The sequence below is a fragment of the Teleopsis dalmanni genome, chromosome 2, assembly GCF_002237135.1.
Source record: "Teleopsis dalmanni isolate 2A chromosome 2, ASM223713v2, whole genome shotgun sequence".
Lineage (NCBI taxonomy): Eukaryota > Metazoa > Arthropoda > Insecta > Diptera > Diopsidae > Teleopsis > Teleopsis dalmanni.
In genome coordinates, this window is record NC_051847.1 from 43,234,158 (window position 1) to 43,262,036 (window position 27,879).

Below are 27,879 nucleotides of genomic sequence, written 5' to 3' on the forward strand. Positions count from 1 at the left end.
ATAGACAGTTTTCATAGAAGAATTTCTCTTGTGCTAATCTATTACAATAGTCTCTCTCCTGTTTTACAATCTTAATGTTAAACTTAATATACCTTTTTGACACTAGTGTGAAGGGTATAAAAACGAAAAACTAATTGATTCATCAAAATTTCATTGATTTCCACTGCATATAAAAAAAACTTTAACGCAAATTAAAATAATTATTCTGTTTGCAAATTCCACGGAAAACTCGTAAAACGATAAATAATTTTTACCAATTAATACAAAGGATATAGAAAAACTTCAACAGAATTGGTATAAAAGTTCAATGGTTTCTTAAATTTTTGCGAAAAGTGTTATACCTTTGAAAGAAAAATAGAAAAATACTCTAGAAAACAAGGACCGTGATCTATAAAATGTACAGATGCTATGTACCTTACTTCACAAATGGCATATTGGCACCATTGCCATGGCAAGCGAAATTAATGAAGTTTTGTGGATATTGGCCAATTGCCGATGATGCTACTTGGAGGACTCATGTTATAGTGTATCTTTTAATTATCAATCTCTTCGTTAGTTGGTGTTTTGTTATTGAAGCTGAATGTAACTTTTTTATAAAAAATCATGGCAATTTGAGCTTGCAGTTGGAGTGTATAATCGGAATTTTAACACTGACTGAGATTTTTATGCGGGCTTGTTATGTGACATATTCACGTACACATTTTCGTCAACTTCTGAGTGATTTCTATACAAAAGTCTATATAGAGCAGTATGTACTTATTAAAAGTTTCGTTTTGAAGATAAACATAATATTTACTATTGATTACTTACAGAAATATGGAACCCAACTTATTCAAGAAGATACAACTCTTGCATTTCCCAACTAAATTTTGTGGCGGATTTTATGCTTTAACGGCGATATCATTTTTGTCCGTCCCAATTGTGGGCTTATTCTATGGCCAGCGCTTATTGCCATATAAAATGTTGCCTCATTTCGATTATGAACCATTGCATCTACATTTAATAACGTTATACTTTAGTGCACATTTAATCTTCTGTGTAATTTGTCATATGATATGTGATTATCATATGTTGGCTCTATTTATTCTACATTTGAATGGACAATACCAACGGCTGCAAGATGATTTGGAAAAGCTTTATTTGTTTAAATCTCAAACCAAATCTGAAACTTATTTCTTCCAGTTTCAAAATCGATTAATAGCAATCCTCAGACGAAATCAGGACTTAAATAATTTCGCTGAAAAATTAAAAAATCATTACTCAGTCACAATATTTATTCTGATGGGCTTTAGTGCAATTGTATTATGTGCTTTAGGTTTTACCACAATGACGGTAAGTCAAAACATATTAAAAATATTTTAAAAATATTTGGATATATGCCCATTATTTACTAAATTATTTTATTTCGATTTGGTTAGTGTTTTACGTTAAATCTAAATGTTAGCTTTTGGCTGGGTTAAAAAGTGATAATTGATTTATCATCAAATTTCATTTAATGGCACTATTCGATTATAGTTTCTATTATACATATGATATACTTTAAAATTTATAGTACTTCTATATATAAAGTCAACTTTCAATTGACTATAAATTAGTTTAAAACGGTGATCTAAGAGAGTCACTTTGAACCTATTTGACATAGCTCTACCATATAAAAACTCTAATGGTTTTTAATTATTCGAAACTCCCATAAAGCCGTGGATGTCCTTTAAGCTGAGGTTGTGCAATTGACTAAGTCCTTTAAGAAAGAAAACATCTACCATGTTTATTCGATGTTGCACATGAGCTGTATAGTGACATAGCATATGTGAAGCAATGTTTTCATCGTTCTCACAGCTATGGCAAGAACAGTTTACAGATCATGGTTTATTTGTAGCCCTTTGCTCCTTAGATCCTTGAACCTGCTTTATGCTTTAAACCAACTATCTATATAATTCTAAATTCCAAATTAAATAAAAATGTCAAGTCAAATGATCAAATTATGAAAAATGTAGTCCACTATTCTGATAAGATACTAATCCAGTCATTCTGAGGTTGCCAATGAAAGTAAGGTAAAATGTATATAGTCTATGTATATCAACAGAAAGAACTAACATAACAATGGTAAAATATGGTATCTTAATTGCTTAATTCATCTTACAAATGTGGTATATCCTAGTTAATTATATTATATATTTAACTATTTATTTTTTATTTGTATAATTATTCATTTGTTATTCAATTATGCATTTTCATTCGATAAATAAATTATTATTTTCAAATAAATTAAAATTATTTTATAGCTTGGCATGACCAGAGATAATGTGACATATATCTGTTGGTTACTTGGAAAAGGTATAGAGCTGATCATATTTGGTAAACTTGGGACAACACTGATAAATACGGTACGCAACTACATTATAAATTTTTACTTAAATTAAAGTACTAATAATTCTATTTTTTTATAGACTAATCAAATGGATACGGCTTATTATTTTTGCCATTGGGAAGAAGTTATACTCCTGTCTCCGAATGCTAAGGAAAATGCTGAACTTATGAAATTGATTGCTATTGCCATTAACTTGAATCAGAAACCAATATCTTTAAATGGGTTCTTCTTTACTGTGAGCTTGGAAACTGTTGTAAAGGTTTTTTAATAATTCTTTTTTATTACTATATAAATATTTAACTGCAATAATCTCTCTTAGATCTTCCAGGCGTCTGGCTCTTACTTTACTTGTTTCTATGCCTTACGTTGAATACTGTTTTAAAAATATATTACACTCTTAAAATATATGTATATCACAAGTATATTGTAGTAGTTTGCTTTTTTAGTGACAATATTATTAAAATATATAGAACATTTATGAACGTTAATGTTAATTATATTAGTATGTAGTAGTAATCAATCACCTTCACAAAATGTTTATTAATAATATTGTATAATGTTAAATTAAAAGCGAAATAAATGAATGTCTTAAGTTAAATTTGATGGAATCAGCATTTTTGTTTAGTTTAGGAATTCGAATTAATTTTTTTATTTACTTAGTGATTGGTTTGAACATATCTGACATATAGGTTAGAGTAGAAGAAACTGTATGTCAGACTTCAGGTTCACTGCCTATATATCCGCTAATGTTATTATTATACATTTATCTTCCTTTTGATTATGAATATGTGTTGATATGTAAAGAAGGTTTAGCGGTTCACATATTCCTATATCAAGATCTAATCATTTCGCTTTAACAACTTACTAGACTTTTAAATATATGTGGAGGTTATAATATCATACATTGAAAAATAAATGTTTCAAAAATATTGTATTATTTTTGCCTAATATGCTAATATCGCGTTATAAAGTTTTTCCGCCTATAATATATGTTTTTATAACTTTATGGATTATTTAAAACTAATTAATGAAGAAAATTTCTGTATTAAGTGCATTACAACTGTGTATTGGACCTATCTAATACAGCTGTGTACTATAGCCACGAACTCCAATATACTGTATTCACTCCACCATTCCTATTCGGATTTAAATCTGGTTGGTTGGAGTTGGTTGCAGTGGCAGGCCATTAGATAACTTCCATGTACCTCAATTAGCGATTTTTCGCCGTTTTGCTGCCACATTCCTCGCAAGAACCCCTAATATAGAAGAGTAGAGACTAAATCCATCTCGCCGAATTTAGGCAATTTAATAGATCTTTCATCTTCACTGTTGAGTAGTCTGATAGACTACCAAAGAAGTATTTTCCTAAGAACCTATATCTTCTGGATGGTAAAGCTAGGCATTCACAGAGAAAATGTATTATTGTTTCTTTCTCCTGCGGGTTTTCACAACTTCTACGGTGAAGGTTATGGGGGACGCGCAGTTTCTCTGCGTGAGTTCCTACTGCAGTAAGCCTTGCAGTGTTCACGCGAGCTTTTTTGATGAGTTCCGAGAATTTATTTTTATTGTGGGTGGGCAATGTTAAATCTGATTAATGATAAAGTTAATCTGATTTAACTTTATGTGTAGCTATGTCTAAGCAGATCAATGTTGATACATACATATGTTAGGTATATAATTTCTATCCTACGTTCATTTCACGTGAAATATCGCATATGTTCTATGGAAATAATTACTAAATTAACTGATCAAATATGCCTTCAATTCAGTCTTTAAAATAAATAAATTTTTATGTGTGAAACTAATTGATTAGTGAAAATTTTATTACTTTTCCCTTTGTCTAAAATTGCTTAGGAACGCAAAATATTCCCCCTTGTACGCAAAGAAACAATGGCCAACTTTTCCAGCGTGTAAGCCAATTCACATGGCAGCAATTAAGTTGTTTGCAAACTTTTGTGGTTAATTGTTAAATGGCATAATTTTTTTCCATCTAACCAATCAAGTGCACTCCGGCTTCATCCGAGATGTTATAAAAGTTGCATGTTGGTCCGATTTTCTACTGGATATATTTCAATTTTGCTCGATGCATGAACTTGCATTTCTGCTAGCAGGAAAAGGGTTTATTTGTGGAGAAAAAACAAGCACCAACCTTAACCATGTACAAATACTATCATCCTTGCTTATCAAGTGGTAAATTGGCAGTGTTGCCATGGCAGGCGAAACTGCTACTATTTTGTGGAAATTGGCCAATTGCTGCGGATGCTACATGGCGGACTCTTATTTTCGTAAATCTGTTAATTATCAACAACATTGTGACCGGTTGCTTTATTGGCGAAACAGAGCTAAATTTCATTTTCCAGAATCGCGGGGATATCAGCTTACAACTGGAGAGTGCAACAACCTTTCTAATACTGGTTGAGACTTATTTGCGTATGTATTACTTAGCATATACACGTAATCACTTTCGTGAAGTATTGACCGATTTCTATAGGACCATCTATGTAGAGAAGTATGAACTTTAATTCAATTTAAATGTTATTTACTTTTAAGCATATATAATTTTTTTTATTTCTTACTATTTATAGAGCTGTGAATCCAATATTATACCAAGAAATACAACGTAGGCGAATACCAACACAAGTTAGCACAAGTTTTTATTTTCTTACGATGTTATCATTCACAGCTGTACCTTTCGTTGGCTTATTATCTGGACAGCATTTATTGCCATACAAAATGTTGCCCCATTTTGACTACACTCAATGGAATCTATACCTACTCTGTCTATATTTTACCACACATGTAGCGTTTTGTGTTATTTTTCAACTTGTGAGTGAATCCAATATTTTGGCTTTATTAATTTTAAATCTAAACGGACAGTATATGTTGCTACAAGCGAAGTTGGAGACGCTCTATTTGGAACTCGAATATCGAACTAATTTCGAAATTGCTATATATGAATTTCGAAATGGATTAAGAGATATAATCAAACGAAATCAAGAGCTTAATCATTTTGCTGTTAAATTGCAACAACAGTACACAATACCAATATTTATCATGATGGGTTTTAGTGCCGTCATATTATGTACTTTAGTTTTTATGGCAGCGACGGTAAGTTTTTCTATTTCTAGTAAGTAGTAGTAAATTCTAGTAATAATTGTGAAATGTAGTCTTAAAAAGGCTTATTAATCATTTCAAAACCCAATATTATCATATTATAAAGGTTTAATATAATAATATTATTTTAGGACTTTTTACCTTATCTTGGTGTGTGCGTTGGTTTTCTGATATTTTAAGTTCTTTAAAAATTACTGTTTTATTTTCATATAAAACAATTGAAAATCGCATTAAGGCAATAAAATCTTTCCAATCCTTCAAAATCAGTTTCATCTGGGTTCCCGAATATAGGAACATTGAAGAGAATGAAAAAGCAGACGGTTTGGCTCCTCTTCGTGATTCTATGCATTCTTAAGAGTTTTGGTTTATGTTCCCCTGAAGATCTTTAAGAGAAGTACTCCTCTCTACTTTATTTAACTTACCAATAATAAGTGGAAGGCATTCACGTTATGTGTTACTTCCTGGTTAACATGCCCTTCATATAATAAGACAGGATCTTGGGTGCTCAATTTGTGCCTAAGATTTTTATATAATTGTTTCGGTTATTCGGAAGATTGCAATACTGTCTGTGAATACAATAATGACTTGGTGACAATAGCAACTCCACTTAAAGTACCAGACTCTCGGATTGCTTCTTACAACATCAACTAGTGAAGAGTAGGCAAGCCACATCGTCTTCTGATTGGCATTTCTCGATTGTTTCTAAGTTTACAAAAACCATATGATACGTACAACAGAACACTAAGATCTTGGAAACTTATAACAGAACACCATATGTGTAAGAAGAGACAGGCCAGAATATTTATTGGTTACTTTTTTTGCGTTATTTAAATACAATAAATGTAATTATAGCTTATGTACATGAGAACACTGTTTTATACATCATATCTACGATTACGCGCGAATTTAATCTAACCCAAAAATAATTATCATTTTCAAATCGTATTATGTAAAGCTGTAATGGTTATTATAATTATATATGATTTTATTTTATTATTTTTATTTTTTTAATTTTTTAATTTTATTTAATATTAAAATATTCTTTCATAACATAAGTTATAATTCATTTGAAGCATATATGTTCTCTTATATATGAGTACAATATATTATTTTTATATTATATTTTGCATATAAGCAATTTTATGTTATAATATAATAAATCTATTATTTATATAAAGTATTATAATTATGGTTCTTTATTTTTTATAGATCGGTATGAGTACAAAAAATATATCATATATAAGTTGGATAATTGCGAAAGTTATAGAACTTATTATATTTGGTCAACTTGGCTCTACGCTCTTACATACGGCAAATATTTTTAGTAATAATTTTTTATCAAATAAAATTAATTCATATTTTCTGTAGACTAACCAAATGGCTACGGCCTATTATACTTGCAATTGGGAAGAAGTTATATTCCGATCTACTAATGCTAATGAAAATATAAAGCTTATGAAACTGATTGCTATTGCCATTAATTTGAATCAGAGACCAATATCTTTAAATGGCTTATTCTTCGAAGTCAGCTTAGAAACTGTTGTAAAGGTTTCGTATTACTATTTCTTATTATGTAGACATTTAGTTATAATGATCATCTCCATTAGATTCTACGAGCTTCCGCCTCTTATTTTACTTGCTTGTATGCTGTACGTTGAGTCCTGATGGGATGAGCTGATGAGGGTTGGGTGTCATATATCATATATATTGTATATCGTTGTAGTGAGCTTAATGAATATATATTGCATTTTATTATGTAAAATTATAAAGAAATTCAAAAATGTTATAATTTATTTGATTAGCAAATAATTTTAATAATTTGCACTGATCGTTTGTAATTAATAAAACGGTACTAAATGCAAAATGAATGGAGTTTCTTTTATAATAATTAGTAATAAATAATTAAGCAGTCAAAATACTAATATTTTAATTAGATCCTTTTTGTATTAGATAATTCTTTAATATCAATTAAGTAATTTATTGGAGTTAGATCTGATTTTTAAGTTTCATGCAACGTATTCTTAATATGAAATAAATTAAAAATCTTTAATGTTTTTGGAAAACATGGCATAGTTTAATTTTATTAAGATAGACTTTGACAATATAGGTATAATTTTGTTGTCAATAAATATGTGTAAACTACGATGGTGTGAACACGTTAAAATTAAACGTAATCAAGTGAATCTAAAATCCAATTCATTAAAATAGTTGTTTAGTAAACATACGCATATAGCAGTGGAAAACAAAATTATGATTTACAAGTAGGTACTGAGAGCTGTTTGGACATATGGATTACAACTATAGGGTTGTACATCTGTCTCAAATAGTGAATTAATCCAACGCTAAGCAACAAAATGCTTAGAGTCTTTACCAAGGTGCATTGGTATACCCGCAACACTGACCCACATACCAATGGTCGTGATTTAAACATGTCAACGGTCGCAGTTCTAATTAAATATTACGCTGAAGCACATATACCTACAATGACTTCAATACCATTTTAACACAGAAGCATTATCCCTTCTTAATACAAAAGGACTAATATGACGGCTTAAAGGAACTAAGCCGTTTGATTAGTTATCCTAATACATTAATCATTATAAGTAAGATATTTTATTATAAGTATTTACATTAAAGTTGAGTATTATAAGTTCCCGCCATATCAATATTTCTAATTAAGTAGACTAGGTGCAATTTCAATAAAAAAAATAAATAAGAGATATAAAAGAGTTGTAATTTCAAATTTTACCTGACATAGAGGGTCTTTAACAAAATGTTGACAACAAAAAAAGTATAGGTAAAAACGTCTAATTTTTCGAAATGACTTAATAATTTAATATTCCATATTATAGTACTTCAGATTTTATTGTATTGTTTGGATACTTTGGAAATATTTTTGGTTCGTAAATTTGATCTTTTTGCGGAAAATCTGTTCACACAGCAAATCTTAATTTCGTCTTGGTTTTCATATTTGTTTTTTAGTTGCATTTGTAAATGTAAATACCGAACGTTACAACAACATTTTAGGTCTGTTCTACGAGCTAATCGTAGTAAAATTCAGGTAAAGTACAAACTGAGAGCGTAACACAAAAAAGTGCCTAATTACGCTCCTTACACAGATTTTCAGGGATCCGTTTTGTATTTAATCTGGTGAAAATACCAGAGCCGCGCAAATAAACAATACAAAATTTAAACCAAAACAGCTGATTCACAATCAGCAGAAATTTTTTTTGAAATGAAATGTACGAGTAAAGTCTGTGAAGCATTTTCAAATTTCGACAGGGATGTTATGCTCTCTCAGATGGAATGCACTTGTGTACATATAGTGTTACTCCAAGTTATTGCAAGTAGCTCGTGGAACAGGCTTTTTATTTTATTTTATGTATGAAAACTATTTACAATAATGATAAATAATTGAACGATTGTGAATTTCGAATTTTATGTCAACCTGATATTTTACAAATTCTGATTTAGAATTTTTGTGGGGTTTCTAATTGTGATTTCAATATGATTCTGAATGACAAATAAAACCATATTAACAATTATTTACCACTTAAATCATTTTTTATAAGTTACATTGTTTACATTTACCTTTATTACATTGTGAACTCACAAAATATAAATTTTTAATAGATTTAAAAAAAATTATTAAAATTTTTATAATTATGATAAAAGTTGTTTACTTTTAATCAAAATTTACAATTTTTTATAGAACAATATTGAAAGATTTGAAAGTATGTGAGTTCACAATGTGACAAAAAATGATAAAAAATATTTTTAGTAGAATAATTTTGTATCTTTTACCTTTTTTAAAAAGCCCGAGTAATTGCTATAAATATTTTTTTTTGTGTGATTAAAAAATTTTAATTTTTGTTTTATAATATATTAAACTTGTATTGATTTCTAAAAATTCCGCGTAAATATATAATAAAATATTTTTTAATGGTAAGTTGGTAACACTGCAACATGGTTTGGCGCTAAATCAAACATTTTATAACAGTTTTTTAATAACTAATTAAATTAGGTTTATTAGTCGAGAAAAGTAGGTCTATTTCTTTATTCTGACATTCTTAATTAATGCCAGATTTTTTTTTACCTTTATTTAAGTCAAAGGTTAGTTGAAGATAGATCCGGTTACCTATTTGCATCCGTTTAACATTATTTCGTACCGATTACATAGTCGGTTGTTAATAAAATTATAACAGATATTCTAGTTTTGCTGTCAAAATGGCTGAGTGGTTGGCATTATTTTGTTTTGTGTGGTAAGGCTCACATCAGATTCTGCAAATTTCAGTTGAGAGCGGGCTTTAGCGTAGTATTGTTTGCTGACGTAGGTAAGTAGTGAATTTATTCTTATTTATTTATTAATTTATTATGGATATATTAATATATATATTAAAAAAAAATAAATTTTAGCTCTAAAGGTAATAACTAAAGCCTTGCAAGATATAAGTTCCAAATGAATGTATTTATAATACGTCTATGAATACGAATTTCGCTTGAGCTTTAATATGCTGTATTAGAAATATTTATATTATTTACTGATTAACTAATAATAGAATAAAATACTAATAATTTTTTTTTTTTTTACAGATATTATTTATTATTAACACAATACGACAAGTGTCTCTGTTCAATTTGCAAATTAACTTGCTGAAGTCTACATTCGCCGGTATTCGAGAAGTAAGTGTTTTTGCGATAATATATTAAAATATCAAAATTAAAGGTGGGGAATGAGAGTGAATGAGATAGTTATTTAAAAGAAAATGAAACAGCGAGTGATCGAAGGTGTAGTGAGACAAGCCAAGAAGTTCGGTGAACTTCTTGACTTTTAGTGAACTTGAAATGCATCAAGGCTCGGTAGGACGAATCGTTAGATTTGGCTAAGACATGCGTGTGCAGTTTAAGAAATGCTAGCATGTACTAGGGGATATATAAGGGGAGTGGTTTGGGGTTCAAACCAATATTTCAGACCGTTTTACACTATATATAATATATTTTTTATAATTTTCTATTTTGATATTTATACATTTAAATTTAAAAACAGTTTTCATAAGTCCCTCGTAAAAAGAGTTTCTGTGTACATAAAGAATGTCGTAAAGTATAGATCTATATTACGTATATGAAATAAAAGGATTGGTTAACGCCTTTTTTTTCAAAGCTATAAGCTGACAAAAGTTGGATCAGTGGAGTTTTTGTGCCATAAGCAGTTTCCAACAATTCTGATATAAAAAAAATATAGTAAATAATTACTCAAGGCACGGAAGTATTATGTTTAGATTTGGGTAAAGAAAACGCGAGCTAATACAACATTCAGCATTTTTACTCAGAGAAATGTTTCGCTCATTTCTCTGAAAGGCGAGCTACACTAACCGTAGTTATCTCCGTGTATTATCTTTGTAACTCTATTTGGTGTTTAAGATAAAACTAATTAGTTCCAAGTTCAGTTTTATTAACTATATGCCAATCCAGTAAAGAGACGGGCTCGAAGACATTAAATTCACTATCTTTGTAGTCTTGGACAAAGAGGTATTAAGTGATTACTGGGTCCTATGGTGTCTTCATAATGGTATAATGTCTTCATAATCGGTATAATGACACAGCACCTCACTAGTAGACTATAATGTGCACAAACTGTAGGTTTTTTTAAGTTTAAGTTGCATCAGCGTATAGGGCAATAAGGTGGTGGAAATAATTTGGCGTTTACAAAAAAATTCACACAAAAAAAGTGATAAAAAAATGATAATGCTACTTTAAACGAATCGTCTTAGAAGATTAAGGATATCTATATAGTAATTACTCGTTGAAATTTTAAACTTAATATATATAAACATTTATTTTAATTTAATTCACTATATTTATTAAATCTTGGTATAAAATTCATTTTTTATTTATTAAATTTTCCAGCATTAAAAACAGCAGCTGTGACAATGAATCCACCAAATGAATCACGTAAACAGGAGGAGCAAAGTGCTAGTGGTAATTTGTGTAAGGAATCAGAAGAATTACCACCTTTAGCAATATTCCATCATCCATTTAAGCCGTCAGTAATGGCGCCTGACTTTGCCATGATGCATTCGGAAAGATCAACTAAGAATTCTGTTGTATCTCAGCTCTTAGAGGGAATGATGAAATGTCAAATTCAAGACGTAAAGTCTGAGAATAAGAAAGTTATTTCAAATGTTGAAGATTTACCACCTCCACTACCTCCACTACCGGAAAAACGGACTGTTTCAGGATCCTCAATGGTTAATGACGATTCTTCGCATCCGACTGTAACAATAGATGGTAGTGGTGAAATAAGTAATATACCACCAAATGTTTTAACCGATTCATATGGTATTCTTGAATTACAAAGATTATTGGAGAAATTTAAGCGCAATCCTGAATCTACCCACCTAGGAATGGGAATCGATTTGACAAAAATCGGTATAGATGTAATGTCTGATAAACCAATTATTGAACATTTTAATATTGATTTAGACAATTTCTTTAATCCTGTAAATACATCACCAAACGAGCAAACGAAATCTTTTAATGAGCCTTTAAATTGTGTTGATGTAAGGAAAATGACTGAGGAGGTTTTGTTTTATAATTTTTGTTCTACCACAGAAGAAAGCGTAAGAGTAATGGTTACAACAGAATTGCTTGATAGAAACTGGCGTTTCCACTGTGTTATCAAATGTTGGCTTCAGTTAATCCCAGGGGAAATTTATGTTTATGATGGACCCACAATTAGTGGTACCTTTAAAGTATTGGATGAATTAGAATATGGAGTTTTGGATAGATATTTTGTGATCAATATAAATGATCTAGGATCGACAGAGCTACTACATTAACCACTAATAAGTAGCTAAACTTAAATTAAGGCATTAATAGACATTTTTGCTAGTCTATCATAAGTATTCAAAATATAAATAATAAGTATGCATACATAAATGCAAACATATAATTTATATATTTCAAAATATTTAAAATTATTGTTAAATTAAATATAAACAAAAATTCTATTGTTTGAAATAAATGCTTTGTTTTTGATATTATATTTAAACTTATTTATTATAAAAAGAATATATGCATATAATATTTCTATTTGAAGAATTGTAATTAATAGAAGTCAGTAATCAATAGAGTTCTAACACAAAAGATATATAATTATCCGATCTTTGAGAGGTTAATTATCTTCTATTAAATTTATAAACTTCACTCTCGAGACGCAACATTGTATTATTATGCTTACTTATTATACTAATAAAAAAAATTTTGTACCCCAAATTAACTTGTATTTAACTGGATTTTTAAGGATATAAAACGGAAAGTTATAATTATATATAAAGATATATGCATAATAAATTTTTCTCTCCTATTAATTGGAGAAGCAGTAGAAGTATATTTACGGGAAATTTTCAAGAAGCTCTGAAAGGTGTCTAAAACTCAACAGTAGTAAATCTTTTCAAACAGATTTCACTAACAAAAAATATATACATATTGCCTATTCTGCATAAATGATTTAGACATACCATACTCAAACACCGCAAAATATCTCAGTATGGCGATAGACATAAAATTAAAAGAAATAAATAAGATTTGAAATACCTAAATATGGACTAGCGTGTCTATAATAAACTCCTTAAACCCGCTTTTAAATGATAGGTAGGGCGAAATTTGTCGAGAATTGACAGCTAGACATCTACTCGGTATCGAACCAGAAAAGGAAAGGAAATTAGTGGATGGAATTGTCAAAGTCATTGTTCAGTTCATACTTGAGCTGAAAAATATACCTAATGAGATTCTCGATAATATAAAAAGGACACTTGTAAAACTAGGAGACAATCAAATACAATAAAACATTTGATTATTGCAACCACAAACACTTTGTTTAATGACTAGTGTTATAGCTCCGGGTTAGAGGAGGTTTAGTTTCGATTAAGTACTTTTTGGGAAGTAGAAGTTCCAAAAAGAGGTTAATCTTTTTCAAGGACATGCAAACACTAAATATTTGTTTACCTTTCTTTGTAAATATATCAAAAACATATGGCAGAAGGACAATTCGTAGGAATTGTTTATGGAGTTCTGGTCAATGGTACCTGACTGAAGAGACTGTTATAGTTAAGTATAATCTTCACATTTTTGTATAGGGATATGGATTAAATATTTATACTATATTAAAATATGAGAAATATATATAGGTATAATAAGATGTGAATAGAGTATACCTGACAAACGCGGATTATATATGAAAGACATAGCCGCAACTAAAAATGTCTTGAAGAATGCTCAGCTCTATAAGTAGAAGCATCATAGGCGAAGACTTATTCACAAAGTGTTGATTCACGAAACAAATTGTTTAGACATCTACTTAGGGTAGATGTTAGTGGATATAGTTGGAGTGAAAGAAGTCCCTCAGTGACTATAAAAAGTGCAGGTTACACTGAACACTGATCGCAATGCCGCGGTTAGTTAGTATTTGAACGTGTTTAACTATAATCACAATTGAATTGCCTGAATATGTATCTGTTGTTGACGAGTTTTTCTCATGAAAAATAGTACTATAACTATAGAGCCCGTTTAACTAGATGCCTGAATACAACTGTTGTTGAAGAGTTTGTTGTTAAGTGTGACACAATTTATATGAGTAGTTTTAAGTCCAAAATCATAGATTATTCTTTATTGAAATTAGATCTACAAAAATATTTCTTCAAGATTTTTTTCATAGAATATATTTGCATGAAACAAAATCCCTACAAATGTTATATTTTATATTAAATAAATTACTTTTAATAAATGAAAAAGTTTGTTGTTCAATTTTCGCATGAGATTAGAATATAATTTATATGCCAGTAACGTAAACCATGTTATTAACTTATCTATAACCGCAAGAGTGCAGAAACGAAAAGGATAATAAAAAATGTTCAACAGAAAATGATAAAATTTATCCACTTTCGATTAGGTTCCTCCAAGCAATTGTGACGCAGTACTGAACTTAGTTTTCTACAGTTCTTACCACATACAGTGGCGTATCCTGGCGTAGTACTCCTTTATGGTATGTGGCATTTCAATGAAAGTTCCACACATTAGTGTGCTTCGCACGTCACTGATTGTTCGTGTCTATTGCAAATATACAATTCCTACAAATTTTGTTCCCCTCACTCTCCCTCTGATATACCAATGTACATGGAACTTGGTAATAAATGAGCATCTTCTTTCGTTTCTTAAGTAGTTTCAGTGTTCGATTGTCTTTGAACGTGTAGGTTTATTTACTTAATCCACGAATGCGTAAGCAAACAGCCTCTGCGAAAGTAGTAGATGATATTCAGTATTAGGAACATTATCCAATCGCTTTATTGTTATGTTTTTATAATTGTTTACAGTTGTGTGCTTAAGTGCGATATCAATACACTGAGAAATATATTTACTAAATAACAGAACTGAGCAGTAGTGGTGAACAATTTTGAAGGCAAGTCATTTTGGTTGAGGATTTTATGAGAAGAAAATAAAATAATTAGTATTTTCTCTTGCAATTAATATTGTAATAAAGAGTTCATTTATTTATTTTGTCTAGAACTTAAGTTTTATGGAATATTGGTTAAGAAGTGCTACTCGTATGGAGTTTGTATATAAAGGTCAGTATGGGTATTGCTTCGAAAATCTGGTGTATAATATATAAAAATAAGTCATAATAAATAAAAGGATTTTATAACAATTTCAAAATTCTAAGTAAAAATATTATCTTTAATTTTAACAACTAATGAGTTTTTTAATTTTTCTTAACAATAACAGATAATTGAACAATAACAAAATTGAAGAAAAGGATAATGAACAAAACAATTAATGAATTTTTATAGTCTAAAATAAACTATATAATATCACCCATATATATATATATATTATTTTGATCTGATAAAATTTATTTGAATTTAATATTATCATGTGTTTATATATTCATATATTTTTTTGATAAGTTACCTCTTGTTTTATTTTCGATAAGTGGGAAGCATCCAAAGCCACAATGTGAGGCTTGAATCCATTAATATCACCTCTCAAGTATGCTAAATGTACAAATTTTAGCCACCGACAGGCTGGCCTACTTAGCACTATCTAATCTCAGAGTAAACACTAATCGCACGGGGCGATATGCAGATCTTAGTTCAATCATTGAATAATCACGAAGATTATGAGGAATACTCAAATTAGTCAGTGAGATGGGCGGGACTCAGCTATCATAGAGTAAAAGTGTCCAGATGCACTAACTCAGAAAAAGCTTAATATAACAAATTTTAGTCATTAAATTGTAAAAAACAAAAACTGAAACCCTTTTATAGCAATCAATGGAAAGACAGATATTAGAATACAGAAGGCTTAGTATTTACACAACGCAAATATATCTAAGCAATAATTGAAAACTAGTGAGGGAAGAAAGAGAAAATGTTAGAGCTAGATAGTAAGTATTGACTAAGAGTAACCTCTGTGCTCTGTCATTTATAGATGTGACTTTAATCTCTACCTGGTGAGTCTATTATGTTTTTTATAAAATTTTTCTACAGCGCTACTCTTCAAGGTAGTGTATTCATGCTAAAAAAAGCTCAATTCCATTTCGATATTTTGCTGATATATTTTTCAGAGCAGACTTAATGTGGACATTTCTTTTTAAAAATCGTCAACAACCTTAATTATTTTTATTACAATGAATATATTTTAGAGAAATGCTCTGTGATAAACTTTTGATCAATTGATTGCATGAGTAATATTTTATTGACAGTTATATAGGTAAGTAACCTTCCCATCCAATGGTATTTTTATTTCATCAAAGTTTCAGAAATCAGTTCGGTATGAGAAGATTCTGGAAATTACACAGTTATGCAGTAAAATGGCGATGCGGAGAGTGACGTTATTGTGAGATAAGTCTAGGGTACTGACTTGTATAATTAAAAAATATTTTCGTCTATATATATTAATGTCTAAACAATATATTTTCTCTCAAAAATTTTAAAATAATTCTGATATTCATTTTTGAATAATAAAAAATCTTTTTAATTTTATTCTAAATTATTGTTTTTAATATTTTTTTGTAAGTGTGTTGCCTGTTGCCTTACATTTCATGTTACTTTGGTGAATTCTTCTATTTTTCCGTATTACATTCATTGTTTAACTTTCATTAGATAAATACGTGCCTAGAATTCCCAAATATCACAGGAAAGATGTTTGAATGTCACACCATCTAAGTATTTTAATGAAATAAAGCGGATATTTTGTTACTAAAATGACCACGAAATTGGTTAAGAAAAATGTGAGCCGATGTAAAGAAAATGTCTGCGTTTTGTTAAACTTATTTTCATTTTACCCCTCATGCACAACATGAAGGAGAGTTAGATGTATCAACATTTTTATATATTTCTGCAGTTGCTCTATAGATATAAGATAAGTAAAAGTGTAACGTATTAATTCTTTAGATGAAGTTGTATTATAGCAAATTTTAATATGTATATTTTTTTAAGGCTAGTTGCAGTAGCATATACGATGCTAATGGAGTATGAACCTAAAATATCTATTGTGCGCCTAAATATTATTATTATGACATGTTCTATAAATTACAATCACAATTCAAGAACTTAGTCCATTCATATATGCTTTTCAGATATCGCTATTACGCGCTAATGCTCTAAGCTCGCTGAATGACTTGTTAGTCTCCCGCCTAAATGTCCAACTAAAACAATTCTAGACTATTTATAAATCTTGTAAACAGTGTGAGCTTAATTGTGCCTATTTGATTTGTGACTAAGATCCTGCTTGCAAGGTAATCAAGTCTACGTCTTGCCGCTGCTGGGTAGTTGATTAGAATATGTTCAGATGTTTCCTTCTTCCTCATGACAGAGTCAACAGGAATCACTTTCTACCGCACCTATAATCTTCATGTGGTAATTAAGTCTACAGTGTCCTGTAAGAAGTTCAGTGTAGATTTTAATATTGTTTCTGCTAAGGTTAAGAATAATGTTAACTGTGATGTGTGATGTGAATTAGTGAATCTTCTTGAATGCTGCATGCCTATTTGGGTTCTCCAGTGTTAAAGTAGATTTTGTTTCTCCCGTTTACATAAGTTATTGGTGTAGCTATTTGTTACTTCACAGAAGGGCTCTGAACCAATGAGTTAATGAGTGGTTAAGACTATTTTCTTAATAGCAGGATAATTCATGTATATGTCAAAATGATAAGAAAAATTTTGCCGTTTTGTTTAGCTAAGTTTTAAGTATTTGCAATACTGTTGTTTCTTCATTACTGTTTGAACCCTTCTAGTTTCCTTTTCGTTATAAGATACGTCACATTCGACAAAAAAAGAATCTAATTTAAGATGATATTATTTCTACAGTTCGACATCTGTGATATATCGTACACGTAATTAAGAAATTTTTTTTTGCACTACAAATCTTGTTAATTTATGCTAACTAAACGCTGAGCAAATAATTAAAAATTGTGTTCAACTCACTTTTACTCTGAGTTTATTTAAAATTAACAAAAAGTATAATTTCGAATCTACTGTGGCGACCCAGTTGGCTGTGCATTTATTGAATTTAAAAAGTAAAATTCAATTTCAAATATTTTTAAGTTTTTGTTTTGATTGATGAGAACGTTTCGATTTTTCTCTCTGTAAAAAGTTGAATAAAAGTTTATTAACATTGAAAATTTTTAGAGTTTTATTAATTAGCAAGGTGAACAGATCATTGCTAAATTGGTGACCCCGACGTGATCTCGAAAAAGTTTAAATTTAGAAATATTAACTTCTGAGCTAAATATCTAATTATCGAGCTGTGATGTCAGTTGCAGACGAAGGTGTAGTAATGGCTTCTGATAGTGGAAGTGTCGTAAACCGTGTAGCAGTGAAGGTGCCACCGTTTTGGCACGAGCGACCGGAGATTTGGTTTGCTCAGATCGAGGCGCAATTTGCAGTAGCTGCCATTACGAGTGACATCACACAGTTCAACACGGTAGTAGCAGCGATTGAGTCAAGTGTTATCGCCGATGTAAGTGATGCAGTGCTTCATCCTCCTGAAACTGGAAGATACGCTAATTTAAAGGCTTGCATCATAGAGCGGTACAGTGAGAGCGAGCAGCGGAAGATTCAACGGTTGTTGTCAGAAGTTGAACTTGGTGATAGACGCCCAACACAGTTGCTAACGGAGTTGACAGCGTTAGCTAAAGACAAGGTGAGCGATGAGTTCCTTAAGTCTCTTTGGCTGAAGCGTTTGCCACCACAAGTGCGCGCTATTCTGCAGGCATCGAACGTGGCACTAGCAGAACTGGCGAAATTAGCAGACCGTATTTGCGAGGCGGGGGATTTTCAACAGATAGCTGTAGCGTCAGCCTCTGATTGTCCAGCCTATTCTGAGAATGCTGTGATTTTACGAAGGCTTGAGCAAATCGAACAGCGTCTGAGTCGTTTGGATTTACGTCGTAGTGAGTCGGTGCAAAGTCGATCGTCATTGAGGAGACGTAGGCGAACTCGTTCCCGACCAGGAAGTCATCCAGATTGGTGCTGGTATCACGAAAGGTTTGGTGATAGAGCTAATGCTTGTCGGCAGCCCTGTAGTTTTGTGGCAAGCTCTCATCAGTCAAAAAACTAGGCACTCCTTCTACGTCGTCGAGCCGAGAAGGGGTTAGTGTTCGTATAGCTCGACTTAGTATTAAAGATCCCGCCACGTCGACCGTTTTTCTCGTTGATACTGGTGCGGACATATCAGTTTTACCGAAGTCGTTCTGTCGTTGGAAGCAAAGGGCTAACAGTGTTGCATCAGTTAATTTATATGCCGCTAATGGTACGCCTATTCAAACATTTGGCGAGCGTCGACTGCTTTTGTCTTTGGGTTTGCGTAGAGATTTCCCGTGGACGTTCGTGATTGCGGATGTTAGCTGTCCTATTGTTGGAGCCGACTTCCTTAATCACTATGATTTGTTAGTGGATTTGAAAAGGAAGCGGTTAGTTGATTCGAAGACGACTTTGATGATGAAGGGTAAGGCTGCTGTGTCTCAAGAAGATACTGTGCGTGTGTGTGGTTCAGTTTCAGCTTATGCTGAGCTGGTTAATGAATACCGTGATTTAGGCATTATGAGTGCAAATCGGATGGGTTTAGTTACTAAGGTTGAACATTGCATCGAGACATTTGGTGCGCCGTCATTTGCTCGTCCCCGACGTTTAGTTGGAGCCAAACTTGAAGAAGCCAAGAAGGAATTCCAATTTTTAGTCCAGACAGGGATTTGTCAACCTTCGAAAAGCTGTTGGGCAAGTCCACTTCACATGGTTCGCAAAGGCGATGGAAGTTGGAGACCGTGTGGCGATTATCGCATGCTCAATGCGCAAACTAAACCTGATCGGTATCCGATTCCGTTCATTCATGATGTGACGAGTATTCTTCATGGTAAAACTATGTTTTCGAAGATAGATTTGCAGAAAGCGTATCATCAGATACCGCTTGCACTGGCAGACATTCCGAAGACAGCTATTACAACTCCGTTTGGCCTGTTCGAGTTTCGCTTTATGACTTTCGGTCTCCGTAATGCTGCCCAGACGTTTCAGCGTTTTATGAATGAGACTCTAGGTGATCTTAATTTCGTTTTTGCGTACATCGACGATATTTTAATTGCGTCAAAAGATGAAGCAGAACATAGAATGCATTTGCGACTGGTTTTAGATCGACTTAGAGAAACTGGTTTGACCGTGAATTTTGCCAAGTGTAAGTTCGGCTGTTCCGAGATCGAGTTCCTTGGGCACGTTATTAGTGCAAAGGGTTTACGTCCTCCGGAGAGTAAAGTTCAAGCTGTTCGTGATTTTCCTCTGCCAGCAACGGTGAAACAGCTTAGACAATTCTTAGGCATGGTGAACTTTTATCGGCCGTTTCTGCGTAACGCTGTGCAGAATCAGCAGCGGTTGTTTCATCTTACACCAGGTAACCGCAAGAATGATAAGTCGGTGATTTCTTGGACTCCAGAAGATATAGAGGTTTTTGAGGCTTGCAAGAAGGATCTTGCCCAAGCTACGTTGCTTAACTTCATGGCTCTGGATGCACAATTGACGCTCACGACTGATGCTTCAGACGTTGCGGTGGGTGCTGTTCTCCAACAAGTAGTGAAAGGTGTGACTCAGCCATTGGCATTTTATTCAAAAGGTTTGAGTCCAGCGCAGACTAAGTATAGTGCTTATGATCGTGAGTTGACTGCTATCTATCAAGCTGTCCAGCATTTTAAGTATGCATTAGAGGGACGTGATTTCGTCATTTTTACGGATCACAAACCATTAACGTTTGCGTTCAGGCAAATAAGTGAGAAGGCATCTCCTCGTCGTGCAAGACAGCTGGAGTTTATTAGTCAGTATTGCACTGATATTCGTCATCTGGCTGGTGCAGATAATACGGTGGCTGACTCTTTGTCTCGGGTTGCTACGGTTCAGTTGGAGGCAAATGTTATTGAGTTAATTGCTGAGGGGCAGAAGACTGATGCAGAGTTGCTCGCTCAGCTGAAGAGCCAGTCTGAAGATGGTGTTGGGTTGAAGAAGTTGAGATTGCCGGATTCGAGTATTGAACTGTACTGTGATGTGTCAGGCAGTCGTGTTCGTCCTTTTGTTCCCGCAAACTGTCGGCAGCTGGTACTCTCAAAACTCCACGGTTTGGCTCATCCTGGTATTCGAGCAACGCGGAAATTGGTGCAGGCTAGGTATGTTTGGCTTGGTTTGGTTAAGGATGTAGCTGTGTTTGTGCGTAGTTGCATTGCGTGTCAGAAGTCCAAGATTCAGCGGCATACTAAAACACCAATTGGTTCGTTTGCTGATATTGATAGTCGGTTCCAGCATGTTCATGTTGACATTGTGGGTCCATTGCCTTTGTCTCAGGGGAAGCGTTATTGTTTGACTTGCGTCGATCGTTTTTCTCGGTGGCCTGTTGCTGTGCCTCTGTCGGGCATTACGGCAGAAGAAGTTGCAGCGGCTTTTATCGACGGTTGGGTGGCAAGTTTTGGTTCTCCGCAGGCTATTACCACTGATTTGGGTCGGCAGTTTGAGTCTGCTGTATTTCGGGAACTGACGAGATTGCTTGGAGTGAAACACTTTCATACCACGGCTTATCATCCTCAAGCAAATGGCATGGTTGAACGTTTCCATAGAACATTGAAGGCAGCCATTCGATGTCATTCCTCAAGTAATTGGACGCAGTCTCTTCCGCTTGTGTTGTTGGGATTGCGAACGACACCGAAACTAGACCTAAATGCTAGTCCTTCAGAGATGTTGTTTGGAAATCCTCTTTGTGTTCCAGGGCAGATGCTTTCGGATTTCAAGCAGAAGTCGTCCGAGACTGATTTTGTGTCGGCGTTGCGAAGGGCTTTAGCTAAGGTTAAATCCGTTGAATCAACAAGACATTGTCATCCATCTGTGTATGTTCCGCGTGACGTTATTAATTGTAAGCACGTTTTTCTTCGAGTGGATCGTGCTCGAGCTCCACTTGAGCAGCCTTATGAAGGTCCATTTGAGGTGCTGAGTCGTAGTGAGAAGACGTCTGTTATTGTTTGTCGTGGGAAAGAGGTGACTGTTTCGAATGATAGGTTGAAGGCGGCGTACTTAACGTGTGATGATCTTGAACAGGTTGTTCCAGAAACGCGTCAGCCTTCAGCGCTGTTGAATGGTGATCAGTTAGTGACTTCTGGTGATTGTAGGCGTGAATCCCTGTTGCCGATTCCGAAAGTGACACGAGCTGGTAGAGTAGTGCGTTTCCCAGCAAGGTTAGCGGAATTTCGTGATTAAGAGTGGTGTTGTCGACTTAGTTGTGGTGTCGCGTTGTTGCTAGTACTCCATCGCTAGGAGGGGGTACTGTGGCGACCCAGTTGGCTGTGCATTTATTGAATTTAAAAAGTAAAATTCAATTTCAAATATTTTTAAGTTTTTGTTTTGATTGATGAGAACGTTTCGATTTTTCTCTCTGTAAAAAGTTGAATAAAAGTTTATTAACATTGAAAATTTTTAGAGTTTTATTAATTAGCAAGGTGAACAGATCATTGCTAAACTACTTTATTTGCAGATACTTTCCAAAAGTATTGAAATAAACAAGCGAACGAAATATTTAGCATATTTGTAGGCGCAAAATTCTAAAAATACTTTTAAACAACAACAGCACAAGCTATATAAAATTATTCCAACATTTCGAAGATACTTTTATTGACAGTGCCTTAGATAAAGGGATACTATATAGATTAAAAATAAAAAATTATATATATTCTTTTTGTCTTTTAGTTCAAATTGTAACATAAATTTAGTTTAAAATTATACTAATTAAAATAAAATATATTTTAATCAATTAAAAAGGGTATAGAACTAATTATTAAGAACCTTTTTGTTGACTACACTCTGTAAAAGTCGAATTACTCTGCCTTTGATGGGCTTAAGTTAAAATAGAAATATTTTGCATGTTACTGACACAGCTCTGATGAAACCTCAAAGTGTGTAAATGAAGGCAAATAATGGCGTATCTGCTTAATAAGTTGGACTCAAAAGTATTTTGTAAACAGTGTCTATGGCATTATAAGCCACATAAATAAGACCAAATACACTGACATACACATTTATATACTAATACAAAGCCACAACTTTAAGCAGCATAAAGCTTGAAGTCAGTAAATATGAATCAGTAAATCATCCGCACACTTTCCGTACCTAGATACTTTAAAGGACTGCTGTCGCTGTGGTTGTAAGTTTAACTTTGTGCAAATTAATAAAACGTTCTATACACTTCACTCAACTGAAGGATCCTCTGCCACTAACCATGGTATCATGTCATCAATGAAATACACTTCAACCTTTAATGAAGAAGCACAGTATGAACGGCAATCGGGGCAGGTCATTCCGAATTTCTCTAAACTTTACATTGGAGTTCAATCCTCTTTAATCGAGTTGAACCCATGCAAGTGGAATTAAAATTACTAAAATCCTCATACTGTTGGATTCGGATTCGGATCCGGTATAAAAAGATTTTAATTTTGTTGATTGGCAATTTAATTTCTGTTTGTTGACTGTTTGTTTTTACTATATATGTGAGGGAGAGTTCGTATACGAATAAATGTTTGCAAATATTTTAGCTTTAATTAAATTTAAAGGTTACAGATTAAAAGTGAAAATATTTTAACTTATATTTATTTTGGTAATTTCATTTGGTTTCTGTAGTAGAATATTGGATTAATTAAAAATAAAATTATTTCCCAAAATAATCAACTCTCTAAGATTTTATAAAATAAATCAAAAAAATAAATATGCAGTTTTAAAAACAAAAAAAAGATTTAAAAACAAAAAAAGATTCAAAAACATTTCATTGCAAAAATCCATCATAGATAAACTATCATTAGCGCTGTAGAGTATCAACAGAGAAAATAAGGTAAAAAATGATAAGAATAATAATGAGATATTTATCTGTGTTTAAATCTAATTAAAAAATATGTAAAATATCTCTTACAGTTTTCACTGAGTGCCATGGAATTTAAGGAGTAGTAACTCATTGTATCTGGAAACACATTTGACACGCAACACATAAATATCATCCATTAACTTAAATCGAACAGTGCTTCAGATAAAGAACTTCCATATTTTTGGTATACCACCTTTTACATATCGATCGTAACGCTTTACAGATCAATTTAAGAATATGGTGTAATATTGTGTTTAAACTATTTAAATATAAAGAACCTTTAAAAAATTTTTAAAGTCTTCGGAAACTTCTTGGATTTAGGATCCAAGATCTAGGAACTTTTGAGGTTTTTAAGTATATCTAGAATTTTAAATTGAACCTAGATTCCTAAATCAAAGATAATAAGAAAAAATTCTCTCATGAACTCAAACAGTAATATTTTGGATAAGGTGTATACGATAAAGATGTGACACAAACAGCCAATTCTGATCTCTACTACCACAAGTGATTATAAGTTTCTTAAAGTGTGAAAGATATGTAGCAATAATTTACAAGCCAAATAATGTGTTCTAATTTACCTTTGTTGAGAGAGATATTTCCCGGTCATATAATTTCACATTTCGGTAAATTAAATTAGTCACAATTATCCTGTAATCTATCTTCAGTAAGTCTTATTTTGAGAGATTATGCAAAAGTGCTGGTTAATACTGAAAATTAGCAAACCCTAGATGCTTCTTTAATAGGAGCCTGTAAACAAAATAAACCTTTTATTCATTTGTGATAGGTGGCTAAATATTTGCTACATTGCTACATATGGAACAAAGATAATCCTCAAGCGGTTAATGATACACCATTATATCCATTAAAATTGACTGTTTGCTGCGGTTTATAAGTTGCCGGCATCAACGGTCTTTATTTCTGAGGAAGGAGCTGTCGTTTCGGTGAATGACGATCGCTATCGACCCATGCTGGTTAAATTTTTGTTTCCAAAAATTAATCAGTTAAACATCGACGATATTTAGTTTCAGGTTCGAACAAGACAGCGCAACTTGCCATACAGCGTGTTTAAGAATCGATTTATTGCGAAATCAATGTGATAATAGAGATATCAACCACTTTCCAGAAGTGGTTCTGTTAACTGGCGGTGGGTAACCTTGTCTATGGGATTAAATGTCTCTTTATTACTATTTATGGGGCTAGGGACTATGTCATTGGTTTATTAAGTCATTAGTTTATGCCGACAACTGACAAATCAGCAACTCTTCAAACATTGAAAATTAATGTTCTTGCCACCATTGACGCCATACGACCACATTTCTTGTAAAAAATAGTTAAACATTGGGCTGATTGAATGGATCATGACAATATAACTCGTAGACTCGGCGGATATATGCCGAAAATAATATTCAAAAAATAAATGACATGAAATTATCTACCAGATTATAATAAAAAAAAGTTCATTTGAACAATATTTCTGTCTTGTGTTATCATTCTCAGTTCTCAAGCAGCTAAAACAGCACCCTGTATATGAGTAATTATAAGTTAAATAAATTATGATGACTTTTGTACTATAATTAATTAAATATTAAATGTCCTTAGTATACAGACATACTTTATAATCAAGTTTATAATAATATTAAGTATTATAATCACCATCGTAACTGCTATGTATCATTTATCTGCACTTTCTATTATATAAATTATATTTAATTAAGGATATTTGTGCCATTTCAACTAGTAAATAAAAGTTTTGCAATATCTGAATTTTGAATAAAATGAATTTTATTTAGAATTCTGCCTACATTATAACACACAATCTATACGAGGACGGCCATTATTTTGTTTCCAACATTATTAAAAAAGTTTTTCCGCCTGTAACGTTTGCAGGTGAAATTTATAATTCAATTTTCTTTTTGCCGTAATAAATCGAAAAGTTTGTCGTCGAAAACTTAGTTTTTTTAATTTTCATTTTTAATATATATATTTTCAACTTTTAGATAACATAAACTAAACAATTTTCAATAAAGTCAAACGAGAAACATTTCCAATTCCCGATTTTGTTTGCATTAGAAATGAAAAACTGATACTGCCGTTTGCTGAGTTCTGTTGTCGTTTCGGTTTTGGACAAAATAAATTCCATTAAATGTCGCGAATTAGAATCCATTTTCAGTTGATATATAACGTAAATATTGGTATTACTCATTTTGATTTGGTCGGAAATAAATTAACTAAATATTATCATTTCGATTTGTGCCCGCAGCAGTTTTCATGTATGCAATATTTCTAATTTGGGTCAAATAATGAAATCTGTACGGCGGTAATTATTTAATAACGGAGAGCCATCATACAATTAGCAATATTTACCATTGATTTTGAAATTAACACAAACAAAAGGATATTGTTGTTACAGTGGGGAGAAGAGAGCTTTAAGTATTGCAAATATGTACTAAATAAAGGAGTTATTTCAATAAAAGCGTATATAAGAGCCAGCATAGATGAAATATTCTACATTAAATTTGTCAGAAATACTAGAACCCTAATCAATACTCGTATTTTAAATTATATTTCATAATAAAAGTTAAAAACAATAAGTTCATAAATACAATAAAAAACTGAGTTCCTATTATTCACACCAAAAGACAGCTATGAAGTAATACATGTCCAATTGAATACAATATCAAATATAAAAGGTCCGGTACTTAAAAGAACCTAGTGCTGGTTGGGGCGAGAGCACGCATAGACCTGATAGTATCGTAGCAATATTAGATTAGAGTACTTAAAGGCAGTTAGTGACAGTCCACATTACTTAAGACTTCTGTGCGATTTAGGAATATTACAGGATAGTGCACTCTAAAAACAGGGAAGCAATTCTGCTATTTCAAAACTTGTACCTCCAAGAAATTTTCTTTGAGTTTTCGAGAGACCTAACGTCAAACAGAGAAGATACTTAAGATACTTATTATCCGTTCGTTATATTTCCTGCAATCAACACTGCTGGTGATGTTTATATACTCGTATTGTGGGACGTTGAGACAGCGTACCATCCAACAAGTGACCCCACTGAAGTGACGGATTAACCGAAGTAGACCACGAAATGACTTGGTGATGATTAGTTTATGCACATGCAGTATTTTATTAAAATACAGACTATCATTCTCCAGTTTTCTAAAGGTTTCAGAAATCTCATTGCAACAGATAAACAGATAAATATAGATATGGCTATATAAATTTATGGTTGAACTGATGAAAATTTCCTTTCATATACGGTTCTTTAGTTGCAGTGACAAGTGACCACATACCTTCAACTTTCTATAGTTAGCAATCATTCGCCAGTTTACTACTATATTTCTCTCTGCAACCTGAAGAACTAAAACCTAAATCAATTTACAATTTACAGATGCAGTTACAGATGAAATGCTTGATTTTTACTTCTCTCTAAATATTGTCACAACTTCTTTAAAGAGTTTTACTAAGGATGCATATTTTTTACTTTGAGCAGTCATCAGAGAAATCTGTAGCAAGCCTTGTGGTATTCATGCCATTATTGTTAATGAGCCACAAGGATCTTGTCTTGTTGCATGATGACTAGAGTGACCGGAAAGTTATATATGACATAAGTCTTTTATGTCTTTTAAATTCACACCCTGTATAAATCAATGTGCATGAAGAACCTCGGGTATCTGGTGGTTCTAGAGAATATCTAATATCAGCATATGAGCTCAGACCGGCCAAGGTGGAGCCAAGGTGGACTGGATAAAGTACATTCTAAGTAAACCAATTAGCAATATTGCTCATCAAGCACTGAGATGGGATCCAAAGATTTAAAGTGACTCGGTGCGTTAGCTGTGACTAAGAGGATTACAGTAGAGCACGAATTGGAGGATACAAATTAGTCATGAAACGATATTGTTAGTTTTTCTCACAATAATCCGTACAGTTTGACATTCTCAGCTGTCAAACCATAGTTTT

General features: G+C 32.3%; 3 protein-coding genes across 3 annotated transcripts; all 3 read left to right on the forward strand.

Annotated features, from left to right (window-relative positions):
* Positions 1 to 395: 395 nt before the first annotated feature.
* Positions 396 to 2,636, forward strand: LOC119674397 (odorant receptor 74a-like). The gene is made up of 3 exons (XM_038085534.1): positions 396 to 748; positions 813 to 1,332; positions 2,448 to 2,636. Exons 1-3 carry the CDS (start codon positions 396 to 398, stop codon positions 2,634 to 2,636), a joined length of 1,062 nt encoding a protein of 353 aa, XP_037941462.1.
* Positions 2,637 to 4,524: 1,888 nt separating this feature from the next.
* LOC119674398 (odorant receptor 74a-like) lies at positions 4,525 to 7,140 on the forward strand. The gene is made up of 5 exons (XM_038085535.1): positions 4,525 to 4,877; positions 4,954 to 5,476; positions 6,692 to 6,793; positions 6,851 to 7,030; positions 7,090 to 7,140. Exons 1-5 carry the CDS (start codon positions 4,525 to 4,527, stop codon positions 7,138 to 7,140), a joined length of 1,209 nt encoding a protein of 402 aa, XP_037941463.1.
* Positions 7,141 to 9,569: 2,429 nt separating this feature from the next.
* Positions 9,570 to 12,407, forward strand: LOC119682583 (regulator of gene activity-like). Its single transcript, XM_038096056.1, has 3 exons — positions 9,570 to 9,816; positions 10,076 to 10,165; positions 11,390 to 12,407. Exon 3 carries the CDS (start codon positions 11,413 to 11,415, stop codon positions 12,319 to 12,321), a length of 909 nt encoding a protein of 302 aa, XP_037951984.1. The 5' UTR covers positions 9,570 to 9,816; positions 10,076 to 10,165; positions 11,390 to 11,412; the 3' UTR covers positions 12,322 to 12,407.
* Positions 12,408 to 27,879: the final 15,472 nt, after the last annotated feature.

Coding starts and splice junctions, on each gene's coding strand:
- LOC119674397 (XM_038085534.1), top strand. CDS start 396: ATGTACAGATGCTATGTACCTTACTTCACAAATGGCATATTGGCACCA. Junction 749..812: donor ACAAAAGTCTATATAGAGCA/GTATGTACTTAT, acceptor GATTACTTACAG/AAATATGGAACCCAACTTAT. Junction 1,333..2,447: donor TAGGTTTTACCACAATGACG/GTAAGTCAAAAC, acceptor ATTTTTTTATAG/ACTAATCAAATGGATACGGC.
- LOC119674398 (XM_038085535.1), top strand. CDS start 4,525: ATGTACAAATACTATCATCCTTGCTTATCAAGTGGTAAATTGGCAGTG. Junction 5,477..6,691: donor TAGTTTTTATGGCAGCGACG/GTAAGTTTTTCT, acceptor TATTTTTTATAG/ATCGGTATGAGTACAAAAAA. Junction 6,794..6,850: donor GCTCTACGCTCTTACATACG/GCAAATATTTTT, acceptor TATTTTCTGTAG/ACTAACCAAATGGCTACGGC.
- LOC119682583 (XM_038096056.1), top strand. CDS start 11,413: ATGAATCCACCAAATGAATCACGTAAACAGGAGGAGCAAAGTGCTAGT.